A 12,749-nucleotide genomic window follows, 5' to 3' on the forward strand; every position below is an offset into this window, starting at 1 on the left:
GCAGTAAAGAGAGAGAAGGTGCAGTAAAGAGAGAGGAGGTGCAGTAATGAGAGAGAGGAGGTGCAGTAAAGAGAGAGGAGGTGCAGTAAAGAGAGAGGAAGTGCAGTAATGAGAGAGAGGAGGTGCAGTAAAGAGAGAGAAGAGGTGCAGTAAAGAGAGAGAAGGTGCAGTAATGAGAGAGAGGAGGTGCAGTAAAGAGAGAGAAGAGGTGCAGTAATGAGAGAAAAGAGGTGTAGTAAAGAGAGAGAAGGTGCAGTAAAGAGAGAGAGGAGGTGCAGTAATGAGAGAGAAGAGGTGAAGTAAAGAGAGAGAAGATGCAGTAGTGAGAGAGAGGAGGTGCAGTAAAGGGAAAGAAGGTGAAGTAATGAGAGAGAAGGTGCAGTAAAGAGAGAGAAGAGGTGCAGTAAAGAGAGAGAGGAGGTGCAGTAAAGAGAGAGAAGAGGTGCAGTAAAGAGAGAGAAGGTGTGCAGTAAAGAGAGAGAGGAGGTGCAGTAACGAGAGAGAGGAGGTGCAGTAAAGAGAGAGAGGAGGTGCAGTAAAGGGAGAGAAGGTGCAGTAAAAAGAGAGAAGGTGTGCAGTAAAGAGAGAGAGGACGTGCAGTAACGAGAGAGAGGAGGTGCAGTAAAGAGAGAGAGAAGGTGCAGTAAAGAGAGAGAAGATGCAGTAATGAGAGAGAAGAGGTGCAGTAATGAGAGAGAAGAGGTGCAGTAAAGAGAGAGAATGTGTGCAGTAAAGAGAGAGAAGAGGTGCAGTAAAGAGAGAGAGGAGGTGCAGTAAAGAGAGAGAGGAGGTGCAGTAATGAGAGAGAAGAGGTGCAGTAATGAGAGAGAAGAGGTGCAGTAAAGAGAGAGAGGAGGTGCAGTAATGAGAGAGAAGAGGTGCAGTAAAGAGAGAGAGGAGGTGCAGTAAAGAGAGAGAGGAGGTGCAGTAATGAGAGAGAAGAGGTGCAGTAATGAGAGAGAAGAGGCGCAGTAAAGAGAGAGGAGGTGCAGTAAAGAGAGAGAGGAGGTGCAGTAAAGAGAGAGAAGGTGCAGTAATGAGAGAGAAGAGGTGCAGTAATGAGAGAGGAGGTGCAGTAAAGAGAGAGAAGAGGTGCAGTAAAGAGAGAGAAGAGGTGCAGTAAAGAGAGAGGAGGTGCAGTAAAGAGAGAGAAGGTGCAGTAAAGAGAGAGAATGTGTGCAGTAAAGAGAGAGAAGAGGTGCAGTAAAGAGAGAGAGGAGGTGCAGTAAAGAGAGAGAAGATGCAGTAATGAGAGAGAAGAGGTGTAGTAAAGAGAGAGAGGAGGTGCAGTAAAGAGAGAGAAGGTGCAGTAAAGAGAGAGAAGGTGCAGTAATGAGAGAGAAGAGGTGCAGTAATGAGAGAGGAGGTGCAGTAAAGAGAGAGAAGAGGTGCAGTAAAGAGAGAGAAGGTGCAGTAATGAGAGAGAAGAGGTGCAGTAATGAGAGAGAAGAGGTGCAGTAAAGAGAGAGGAGGTGCAGTAAAGAGAGAGAAGAGGTGCAGTAAAGAGAGAGAAGGTGCAGTAAAGAGAGAGAAGAGGTGCAGTAATGAGAGAGAGGAGGTGCAGTAAAGAGAGAGAGAAGAGGTGCAGTAAAGAGAGAGAAGGTGCAGTAAAGAGAGAGAAGAGGTGCAGTAATGAGAGAGAGGAGGTGCAGTAAAGAGAGAGAGGAGGTGCAGTAAAGAGAGAGAAGGTGCAGTAAAGAGAGAGAATGCAGTAAAGAGAGAGAAGGTGCAGTAAAGAGAGAGAAGAGGTGCAGTAATGAGAGAGAAGAGGTGCAGTAAAGAGAGAGGAGGTGCAGTAAAGAGAGAGAGGAGGTGCAGTAAAGAGAGAGAAGAGGTGCAGTAAAGAGAGAGAAGATGCAGTAATGAGAGAGAAGAGGTGCAGTAATGAGAGAGAGGAGGTGCAGTAAAGAGAGAGAGGAGGTGCAGTAAAGAGAGAGAGGAGGTGCAGTAATGAGAGAGAAGAGGTGCAGTAAAGAGAGAGAAGAGGTGCAGTAATGAGAGAGAGGAGGTGCAGTAAAGAGAGAGAAGATGCAGTAATGACAGAGAGGAGGTGCAGTAAAGAGAGAGAGGAGGTGCAGTAAAGAGAGAGAAGGTGCAGTAAAGAGAGAGAAGGTGCAGTAATGAGAGAAGGTGCAGTAATGAGAGAGAAGAGGTGCAGTAATGAGAGAGGAGGTGCAGTAAAGAGAGAGAAGAGGTGCAGTAAAAAGAGAGAAGAGGTGCAGTAATGCGAGAGAGGAGGTGCAGTAAAGAGAGAGAAGATGCAGTAAAGAGAGAGAAGATGCAGTAATGAGAGAGAGGAGGTGCAGTAAAGAGAGAGAAGGTGCAGTAATGAGAGAGAGGAGGTGCAGTAAAGAGAGAGAGGAGGTGCAGTAAAGAGAGAGAAGATGCAGTAGTGAGAGAGAGGAGGTGCAGTAAAGAGAGAGAAGATGCAGTAATGAGAGAGAGGAGGTGCAGTAAAGAGAGAGAAGGTGCAGTAATGAGAGAGAGGAGGTGCAGTAATGAGAGAGAAGAGGTGCAGTAAAGAGACAGAGGATGTGCAGTAAAGAGAGAGAAGATGCAGTAATGAGAGAGAGGAGGTGCAGTAATGAGAGAGAGGAGGTGCAGTAAAGAGAGAGAAGATGCAGTAATGAGAGAGAGGAGGTGCAGTAATGAGAGAGAGGAGGTGCATTAAAGAGAGAGAAGATGCAGTAATGAGAGAGAGGAGGTGCAGTAATGAGAGAGAGGAGGTGCAGTAATGAGAGAGAAGATGCAGTAATGAGAGAGAGGAGGTGCAGTAATGAGAGAGAGGAGGTGCAGTAATGAGAGAGAGGAGGTGCAGTAAAGAGAGAGAAGATGCAGTAATGAGAGAGAGGAGGTGCAGTAATGAGAGAGAAGATGCAGTAATGAGAGAGAGGAGGTGCAGTAATGAGAGAGAGGAGGTGCAGTAATGAGAGAGAAGATGCAGTAATGAGAGAGAGGAGGTGCAGTAATGAGAGAGAAGATGCAGTAATGAGAGAGAGGAGGTGCAGTAATGAGAGGAGGTGCAGTAAAGAGAGAGAAGATGCAATAATGAGAGAGAGGAGGTGCAGTAAAGAGAGAGAAGATGCAGTAAAGAGAGAGAGGAGGTGCAGTAAAGAGAGAGAGGAGGTGCAGTAAAGAGAGAGAAGGTGCAGTAAAGAGAGAGAAGAGGTGCAGTAATGAGAGAGAAGGTGCAGTAAAGAGAGAGAGGAGGTGCAGTAAAGAGAGAGAAGACGCAGTAATGAGAGAGAGGAGGTGCAGTAATGAGAGAGAGGAGGTGCAGTAAAGAGAGAAAGGACGTGCAGTAAAGAGAGAGAAGATGCAGTAAAGAGAGAGAGGAGGTGCAGTAAAGAGAGAGGAGGTGCAATAAAGAGAGAGAAGGTGCAGTAATGAGAGAGAAGAGGTGCAGTAAAGAGAGAAGAGGTGCAGTAAAGAGAGAGAAGATGCAGTAATGAGAGAGAAGAGGTGCAGTAAAGAGAGAGAAGATGCAGTAATGAGAGAGAGGAGGTGCAGTAATGAGAGAGAGGAGGTGCAGTAAAGAGAGAGAAGATGCAGTAATGAGAGAGAGGAGGTGCAGTAATGAGAGAGAGGAGGTGCAGTAAAGAGAGAGAAGATGCAGTAATGAGAGAGAAGATGCAGTAAAGAGAGAGAGGAGGTGCAGTAAAGAGAGAGAGGAGGTGCAATAAAGAGAGAGAAGATGCAGTAATGAGAGAGAAGGTGCAGTAATGAGAGAGAGGAGGTGCAGTAAAGAGAGAGAAGATGCAGTAAAGAGAGAGAAGATGCAGTAAAGAGAGAGAGGAGGTGCAGTAAAGAGAGAGAGGAGGTGCAGTAAAGAGAGAGAGGAGGTGCAGTAAAGAGAGAGAAGGTGCAGTAATGAGAGAGAGAAGGTGCAGTAATGAGAGAGAAGAGGTGCAGTAAAGAGAGAGAGGAGGTGCAGTAAAGAGAGAGAAGATGCAGTAATGAGAGAGGAGGTGCAGTAAAGAGAGAAAGGAGGTGCAGTAAAGAGAGAGAAGATGCAGTAAAGAGAGAGAGGAGGTGCAGTAAAGAGAGAGGAGGTGCAGTATAGAGAGAGGAGGTGCAGTAAAGAGAGAAGAGGTGCAGTAAAGAGAAAGAGGAGGTGCAGTAAAGAGAGAGGAGGTGCAGTAAAGAGAAAGAGGAGGTGCAGTAAAGAGAGAGGAGGTGCAGTAAAGAGAGAGGAGGTGCAGTATAGAGAGAGGAGGTGCAGTAATGAGAGAGAGAAGGTGCAGTAATGAGAGAGAAGAGGTGCAGTAAAGAGAGAGGAGGTGTAGTATAGAGAGAGGAGGTACAGTAAAGAGAAAGAGGAGATGTAGTATAGAGAGAAGAGGTGCAGTAAAGAGAGAGAAGATGCAATAAAGAGAGAGAAGATGCAATAAAGAGAGAGAAGATGCAGTAATGAGAGAGAGGAGGTGCAGTAAAGAGAGAGAAGATGCAGTAATGAGAGAGAGGAGGTGCAGTAATGAGAGAGAGGAGGTGCAGTAATGAGAGAGAAGGTGCAGTAATGAGAGAGAGGAGGTGCAGTAAAGAGAGAGAGGAGGTGCAGTAATGGGAGAGAAGGTGCAGTAATGAGAGAGAGAAGGTGCAGTAAAGAGAGAAAGGAGGTGCAGTAAAGAGAGAGAGGAGGTGCAGTAAAGAGAGAGAAGATGCAGTAATGAGAGAGAAGATGCAGTAAAGAGAGAGAGGAGGTGCAATAAAGAGAGAGAAGATGCAGTAATGAGAGAGAAGGTGCAGTAATGAGAGAGAGGAGGTGCAGTAAAGAGAGAGAAGGTGCAGTAAAGAGAGAGAAGATGCAGTAATGAGAGAGAAGATGCAGTAAAGAGAGAGAGGAGGTGCAGTAATGAGATAGAAGAGGTGCAGTAAAGAGAGAGGAGGTGCAGTAAAGAGAGAGGAGGTGCAGTAAAGAGAGAGGAGGTGCAGTATAGAGAGAGGAGGTGCAGTAAAGAGAGAAGAGGTGCAGTAAAGAGAAAGAGGAGGTGCAGTAAAGAGAGAGGAGGTGCAGTAAAGAGAAAGAGGAGGTGCAGCAAAGAGAGAGGAGATGCAGTAAAGAGAGAGGAGGTGCAGTAAAGAGAGAGGAGGTGCAGTATAGAGAGAGGAGGTGCAGTAAAGAGAGAGGAGGTGCAGTAAAGAGAGAGGAGGTGCAGTATAGAGAGAGGAGGTGCAGTAAAGAGAGAAGAGGTGCAGTAAAGAGAAAGAGGAGGTGCAGTAAAGAGAGAGGAGGTGCAGTAAAGAGAAAGAGGAGGTGCAGTAAAGAGAGAGGAGATGCAGTAAAGAGAGAGGAGGTGCAGTATAGAGAGAGGAGGTGCAGTAATGAGAGAGAGAAGGTGCAGTAATGAGAGAGAAGAGGTGCAGTAAAGAGAGAGGAGGTGTAGTATAGAGAGAGGAGGTGCAGTAAAGAGAAAGAGGAGATGTAGTATAGAGAGAAGAGGTGCAGTAAAGAGAGAAGAGGTGCAGTAAAGAGAAAGAGGAGGTGTAGTATAGAGAGAGGAGGTGCAGTATAGAGAGAGGAGGTGTAGTATAGAGAGAGGAGGTGCAGTAAAGAGAAAGAGGAGATGTAGTATAGAGAGAAGAGGTGCAATAAAGAGAGAAGAGGTGCAGTAAAAAGAAAGAGGAGATGTAGTATAGAGAGAGGAGGTGCAGTATAGAGAGAGGAGGTGCAGTAAAGAGAGAGAAGATGCAGTAAAGAGAGAGGAGGTGCAGTAAAGAGAGAGGAGGTGCAGTATAGAGAGAAGAGGTGCAGTAAAGAGAGAAGAGGTGCAGTAAAGAGAAAGAGGAGGTGCAGTAAAGAGAGAGGAGGTGCAGTAAAGAGAAAGAGGAGATGTAGTATAGAGAGAGGAGGTGCAGTAAAGAGAAAGAGGAGGTGCAGTAAAGAGAGAGGAGGTGCAGTATAGAGAGAGGAGGTGCAGTAAAGAGAAAGAGGAGATGTAGTATAGAGAGAGGAGGTGCAGTATAGAGAGAAGAGGTGCAGTAAAGAGAGAAGAGGTCCAGTAAAGAGAAAGAGGAGGTGCAGTAAAGAGAAAGAGGAGATGTAGTATAAAGAGAAGAGGTGCAGTATAGAGAGAGGAGGTGCAGTAAAGAGAAAGAGGAGGTGTAGTATAGAGAGAGGAGGTGCAGTAAATAGAGAGGAGGTGCAGTAAAGAGAAAGAGGAGATGTAGTATAGAGAGAAGAGGTGCAGAAAAGAGAGAAGAGGTGTAGTAAAGAGAAAGAGGAGGTGTAGTATAGAGAGAGGAGGTGCAGTAATGAGAGAGGAGGTGCAGTAAAGAGAGAGGAGATGCAGTATAGAGAGAGGAGGTGCAGTAATGAGAGAGGAGGTGCAGTAATGAGAGAGGAGGTGCAGTAAAGAGAGAGGAGATGCAGTATAGAGAGAGGAGGTGTAGTATAGAGAAAGGAGGTGCAGTAAAGAGAGAGGAGGTGCAGTAATGAGAGAGGAGGTGCAGTAATGAGAGAGGAGGTGCAGTAAAGAGAGAGGAGATGCAGTATAGAGAGAGGAGGTGTAGTATAGAGAAAGGAGGTGCAGTAAAGAGAGAGGAGGTGTAGGAAAGAGAGAGGAGGTGCAGTAAAGAGAAAGAGGAGATGTAGTATAGAGAGAAGAGGTGCAGTATAGAGAGAGGAGGTGCAGTATAGAGAGAGGAGGTGCAGTAAAGAGAAAGAGGAGGTGTAGTATAGAGAGAGGAGGTGCAGTAAAGAGAGAGGAGGTGCAGTAAAGAGAAAGAGGAGATGTAGTATAGAGAGAAGAGGTGCAGTAAAGAGAGAAGAGGTGCAGTAAAGAGAAAGAGGAGGTGTAGTATAGAGAGAGGAGGTGCAGTAATGAGAGAGGGGGTGCAGTAATGAGAGAGGAGGTGCAGTAAAGAGAGAGGGGGTGCAGTAATGAGAGAGGAGGTGCAGTATAGAGTTATATATAAAGTTCTATTTCAGTGTGTGATTTATTATAGGGTGGTAACCCATCCTCCGACCCGGCGGGTGTATAAGGCTGACCTGGGGATATCATCGTCCACAGTAACGCAGCCGTACAGGAACACAATCACTCCCACAATAGAGGCAGGAATCAGCATCTGAGTGTAAACACCCAGCCACGCGAAGTACAGCCCGATCTTCTCTCCAAAATACTTCCTACAGAGGAATGAGCAGAGGTCAGATACACACCTACACAAGCACATGTCTGAAGACGCGAGGGAGAGAGAACAGACAAACTGAGTCGCTGCTGCAGCAAAAGAGCAAAGTAGGGAAGGCCTGTCCAGTGCACAGCTGCTGAGGCATAAAACAAAACTCACCAAGTGGGGTGGACAGGAGACAGAGCAAGGGACTGAACACAGTGACTGGACACAGGACTGAACAGGAAATGAGATATGGGCTGAAATGGAGACTGACAGAAAAAAGCCAGTAGGACGCTAACATGACAATCAATACATTTTGGGGGGCAATTTTTAGCTTGCAGGTGGTCTCTAGATCTGTGGATAGTGCAGATGATTACAGGATTGACTCACACATGATTACTGCAACACTGGGTGATACTGCGGGATCAAACATTGTCTTACAAGGGCTCTTTTCCTACTCTGGCTAAGACCTGGGAGCTGAAGCAGCTCATTTTACAGTTTAAAGCAGTGGGTCCAGGTGGTCCAGGCATTGCAGCCACTGGCAGAGTCTCTACAGCAGCTGGCTTGTCAGCAACAGGTAGGAAAGAATTATGTCTCATGAAGGCAGATCGTTTGTGCTCATAAGAATCTATAGCTGCTAGTTCAGCCATGAGGAATGCTGGATTATCATGAGGACAGAGATTAGAGTCCAAATCTTGAAGCGCTGGGCTGCAGTCCTTAGTCCTTAGTCCCAGGCAGGGTTTATAGGTAATAGGGGCACAGAGGAAAGAGAGTGAGCACACTGGGGGGCAAGAGGGACAGCAATGAGCTACATCTTCATTGTGGTACCACCAGCTGCTAGCTGCTGAACGATACAGCAAAAATCTCCTCCACTGTGGTAGCTGGGTTTTCAAAAAATGTTACTCAGGAAAGGCTGGAGAGACGCACTGTCTACAGTCCTTCTGGATCTACGCCTTTTATACATCCTGCATCCATTATTGAGGCGCTAGTCTCTGTTCCAGATGTTGCCAATGTCCAGATGTTGGTCTGAGTAAAGATCACTCCAGGACTATTAAAACTAAACATGGTAAACACAACACTGGTCAATGAGAGACTGAAACACAGTGCTACTAGGAAGAAGGCAAGACTAGAGACACCAGACACAGGTGGGTAACAAATGATACACAGGTAAGGGGCGTGCCAAAGAACGAGATCAGGGCGGAGCAAAAAAAAAACCCCAAAACATGAGCTAATGGTCAAAGACATAAGGGTGAAGATAAACAAGGAAGGGGAAACCGAGACAAAGCAGCATAAGAGATACAAACACACTCTACAGGCCAGGAGGAGGAAACACTGCTTTTAATATGCAGAATGAAGGAGTGTATTATCTCAGAGCAGGTGGAGGCGTGCTCGCTCCTAAACGTGTGCAGATGGGTGAATACCTGACCTCCATGCTTTTAGCCTGTAGTGTGTGTGTGTGTCTGTGTGTGTTGTGTGCGCGTGAGATGAGAGGTCCTCACCTGATCAGGCCGACGGGCTGATATTTATAAAAAACGCTGTAACTTGCCCACTCCTCGTACAGCAGCTGAAACGAACAAAGCAGCAGCATCAGCGTCTCCTCATATTAAACCACTGAAACAGTGCGACATCAGCAACTCTCATCATCATCATCATCATCATCACCATAACCATCATCATCACCATCATCATCACCACCATAACCATCATCATCACAATCATCATCATCATCACCATCACCATCACCACCATAACCATCATCATCACAATCATCATCATCATCACCATCACCACCATCACCACCACCATCATCACCACCATCATCATCACCATATGCTCGGGTTTACACTGAGGAGGACATTCAAATAACTTAAAGACTAAAGACAAACTCAGCTCACTGTGTCAGTGTAGTTGTAGTTTCTCCATATTTATGGTGGAGCTTTGAGCTATGAGGCTAATTAGCTAACAAACACGGAAGCTTATCTACACCAACGAGCACCGGAGCGGACTTCAGAGTTCAGAACCTCCAGCAGAAATCTGACAGCAATCAGAGCTCAGAGGGAGCAGCGCTGAGGAGTGTGTTCTAGCTGTCACACACTGCAAGGCATGGATTTATATCTGTGTGTGTGTGTTTGTGTTCTGGTAGATACAGAGATCAAATCACATCATCACTCACCTTCCTGTCATTTGGTTCTGCATTCTCTCCATCTATATCACCCTGTAGAGAAAGAGAGAGAGAGAGAGAGAGAGAGACACACACACACACACACACACACATACGCACACACACATATGCACACACACACTGATCAGTCAGAAATGTGAATGATGTGAGATGGAGTGTGATGAGGAGTGTGAGATAAACTCTTACGTCGTGCAGTGGGTACGCAGCCAGGTAAACCCCACTTCCAAGCAGACTGGTTATTCCTGCAGAAACACCATGAGATAATCACCTTCATTATTATTATTAATATTATACTGACGGGTTAAGTTTTTCATCTGTGAATCACAAACAAATCACATTTTTATGTTTATTTAATATATTAAATACAGTATTTATTACACTGCTGGAGAGTGTGTGAGACTTCACCTCATAAAACATGTGATCAGCACTGAGAGATGGAGGTGATCTAACTAAACTCACACACCTGAAGAAACGTCTTTAATCATCATTTATAAAACAGAAATAATAGAAATGTTCATTTTCCTCTGAGGAGAAAGTTCACCCCCCAATTCATCACTCATTCAGCAGCAGAAGATCAGCTGCAGATGATCAGAACATGGTTGGAGAGGATTATTCTGGAGGAGTCTGGAGTCTTATTTAAACCTCAGACGTTTAGTCTGGTCTGCTCTTGATTGATGGTTGAAGTGAGGGGTGAAGATCACCATGGCCAGATCCACAGAGCTCTCTGAAGAACAGGATTGTTGAGATCATTTCTGAAACTAAGAATAGGTCCCTGTTCCCTGGCCCATAATAATAATAATAATAATAATAATAATAATAGATTTTTAAAATAATTTATTTTTTGCTGAGCTGATTCAGGATAAGTGACTCACCCATACTGAACTGAGACTTTGTGCACTTAGTTCTCTTCAAAACTTCAAACACCTGCATTGATGAAGATGAAAAAAACATTGATGACATCATCATCATCATATAAATAAATAAATACATAACAAATGTTTTTAAAAACTGAGAATCTCACAATCGAACCCCTCGTCTTACTGTCGAAGAATGACTCTCTGTCCGACAGATCAAACCTGTCAGCAAACACACAAGACCATCACACAGCTCATTACATATTCAGCTCATTACATATTCAGCTCATTACATATTCATCAGAAATGCAGGGAATGATGGGAACTTTATTGTCTCTCCAAATAAGATTCTCAAGAGAATTTAACCAACTGTTCAATGAGGGAATGTACTGGGAGTGATCTGTATCAGCACTCTGCTGGCAGTGATCTGAATCAGCACTCTGCTGGGAGTGATCTGAGTTATCACTCTGCTGGGAGTGATCTGTATCAGCACTCTGCTGGCAGTGATCTGAATTATTACTCTGCTGGGAGTGATCTTTATTATCACTCTGCTGGGAGTGGTCTTTATTAGCACTCTACTGGGAGTGACCTGTATTAGCACTTTACTGGGAGTGATCTGTATTAGCACTCTGCTGGGAGTGCTCTGTATCAGCACACTGCTGGAAGTGATCTGTATCAGCATTCTGCTGGGAGTGATCTGTATCAGCACTTTGCTGGGAATGATCTGAATTATCACTCTAGCTGGGAGTGATCTGAATTATCACTCTAGCTGGGAGTGATCTGAATTATCACTCTGCTGGGAGTGATCTGAATTATCACTTTGCTGGGAGTGATCTGAATTATCACTCTGTTGGGAATGCGCAGCTGAGAGGCACTAAAATCAGCTGTGGAGTGAAACAGACGTCATACTTGTTTAAAAAAGTGTCACTAACAGGTGCTGCTTTTCTCTGGAGAACGGGTAGGAGAGGTGCTTCACGTTCTCCACTCTGTTCTCCTCCACGTTGGGGTGAAGTGGATCTGTCACTTTGCTGATGAAGGTGTTGATCTTCTCCATTACGGAGCTGCTCTGCTTCACCTCGTACACCTAAACACAGTCCGGAAATCGGTTTAGAGCGGAACAGAGGAACAGAACCTCCATAAAAAAAAAAAAACACACACACTTTTTTAGTCGGCATCTTCAGCTTCATAAACTCCGCCTCCCGGCATAGAACGTTCCAGGGAGCATGGATCTTCACAAAGCCCACACCAGGAGTCTTCGTCTGGAACACAGCACAGAGACAAGTATTATTCCCAGGATTCTGTGTGTGTGTGTGTGTGTGTGTGTGTGTTCTCAGGCTTGTGTGTGTGTGTGTTCCCAGTATTTTGTGTGTGTGTGTGTGTGTGTGTGTGTGTTTCAGATATTTCCTGGATGGAGATCTGGAGTGAAGCTGGTTCTGAGGGGAGGTGTTTGTACTATTGTTCTATAAAACGTGTAAAATATTGAACATGAGGAGAAACTCAGGATTCCTCACTACTGAACATCCAGGCTTTGAGTGTGTGTAAATGTGTGTGTGTGTGTGGCCACCCGTATGGTTTAACACTTGCACAGGTGTTTCTGCTAACCTGGACATGTTTTGGAATCTGCAGCTTAATTTGAGATGTTTGACGTGAAGAAACGTCAGAAGCTCTGGAGACTGAAAGTGTTTGAAAGCTGCAGTGGGAGTAAATCCCTCTGTGTGCGCGAAGATTCAACAGATCCACAGGCCGGGGGGGGGGGGGGTACAGAGTGCAGAGACGGTCCTGCGTGGGTCATCCTGATCCTGAGAGGGACTTTTACACTGTCTCTCAGCAGAGTGGTCCGGATTACAGCGCTGACTTGGTTTACAGTGGCTTTATTTCAGAGCTCCGAAAGGAAATTCCAAACGAGACACACCTGGAGCCGCCTGAGTCTTCTATCCCAGAGACGGTGGGTTTCAGGGGAGTTTAGTGCACTGCTTATATACGCTTTAATTATTAGGATCCTGATCCACACTGACGGAAACACAGGCAGAATTCCAGAACTGACATAACCTGACACTGCAGAACCAACCTCGTTTTCCATCACTGGGCCAGATGTTACAGATATTTGGTCTTTGTGTAGTATTTGTGTAGCTTTTTACTACTGTTGTCTTCACAAAGCAGCGTTACATGATTAGTAATTGTTAAAAGACAGAGACAAAAAAGAAATAACGTAAGATATGAAATTACAGATGTTGAAGTATGTATGTGTGTGTAAATGTGCATGTATGTGAATGTGTGTGTGTGTGTGTGTGTGTGTGTGTGTGTGTACAGTCAATAAGTATATCGCTCTGTTTGGGGGCATGTCATAGAGTTTCTTTGCATTCAAGCTTGTGCTGCAGTGTCCCCCACACCCCCCCAACCCCCACCCCCACCACCCGGGTGCAAGGTGATATTTACAGTTGGGCTGACAGCTGCCATCCTGCACCCTCAGCACACACACACACACACACACACACACACTTTGCATATAACTTCAGCACTAGCTTTTATATAGCTGAGACCAGAGATCAGAACCTGAACAGAACCCATTTGACCATACGCACACATCACACACACACACTTTACAC

At 45.4% G+C, this 12,749-nt stretch overlaps 1 protein-coding gene across 3 annotated transcripts in view; it reads right to left on the reverse strand.

Annotated features, from left to right (window-relative positions):
• ano1b (anoctamin 1, calcium activated chloride channel b) overlaps nucleotides 1-12,749 on the reverse strand; it is a 64,684-nt gene that overhangs the window by 33,212 nt on the left and 18,723 nt on the right. For all 3 annotated transcript variants that reach the window (XR_011977927.1, XM_072664077.1, XM_072664078.1), the window contains exons 4-11: nucleotides 11,304-11,402; nucleotides 11,076-11,227; nucleotides 10,311-10,365; nucleotides 10,162-10,213; nucleotides 9,476-9,531; nucleotides 9,281-9,322; nucleotides 8,607-8,671; nucleotides 6,989-7,123 (exon numbers count right to left, since the gene is read on the reverse strand). Coding sequence is in view for 2 of the 3 variants with exons in the window: in XM_072664077.1 (XP_072520178.1) it covers nucleotides 6,989-7,123; nucleotides 8,607-8,671; nucleotides 9,281-9,322; nucleotides 9,476-9,531; nucleotides 10,162-10,213; nucleotides 10,311-10,365; nucleotides 11,076-11,227; nucleotides 11,304-11,402 (656 nt within the window). In the remaining variant the exon portion in view is untranslated. The remainder of the gene's footprint in view (nucleotides 1-6,988; nucleotides 7,124-8,606; nucleotides 8,672-9,280; nucleotides 9,323-9,475; nucleotides 9,532-10,161; nucleotides 10,214-10,310; nucleotides 10,366-11,075; nucleotides 11,228-11,303; nucleotides 11,403-12,749) is intronic.

Source organism: Salminus brasiliensis, chromosome 19 (assembly GCF_030463535.1).
Source record: "Salminus brasiliensis chromosome 19, fSalBra1.hap2, whole genome shotgun sequence".
Classification (NCBI taxonomy): Eukaryota; Metazoa; Chordata; class Actinopteri; order Characiformes; family Bryconidae; genus Salminus; species Salminus brasiliensis.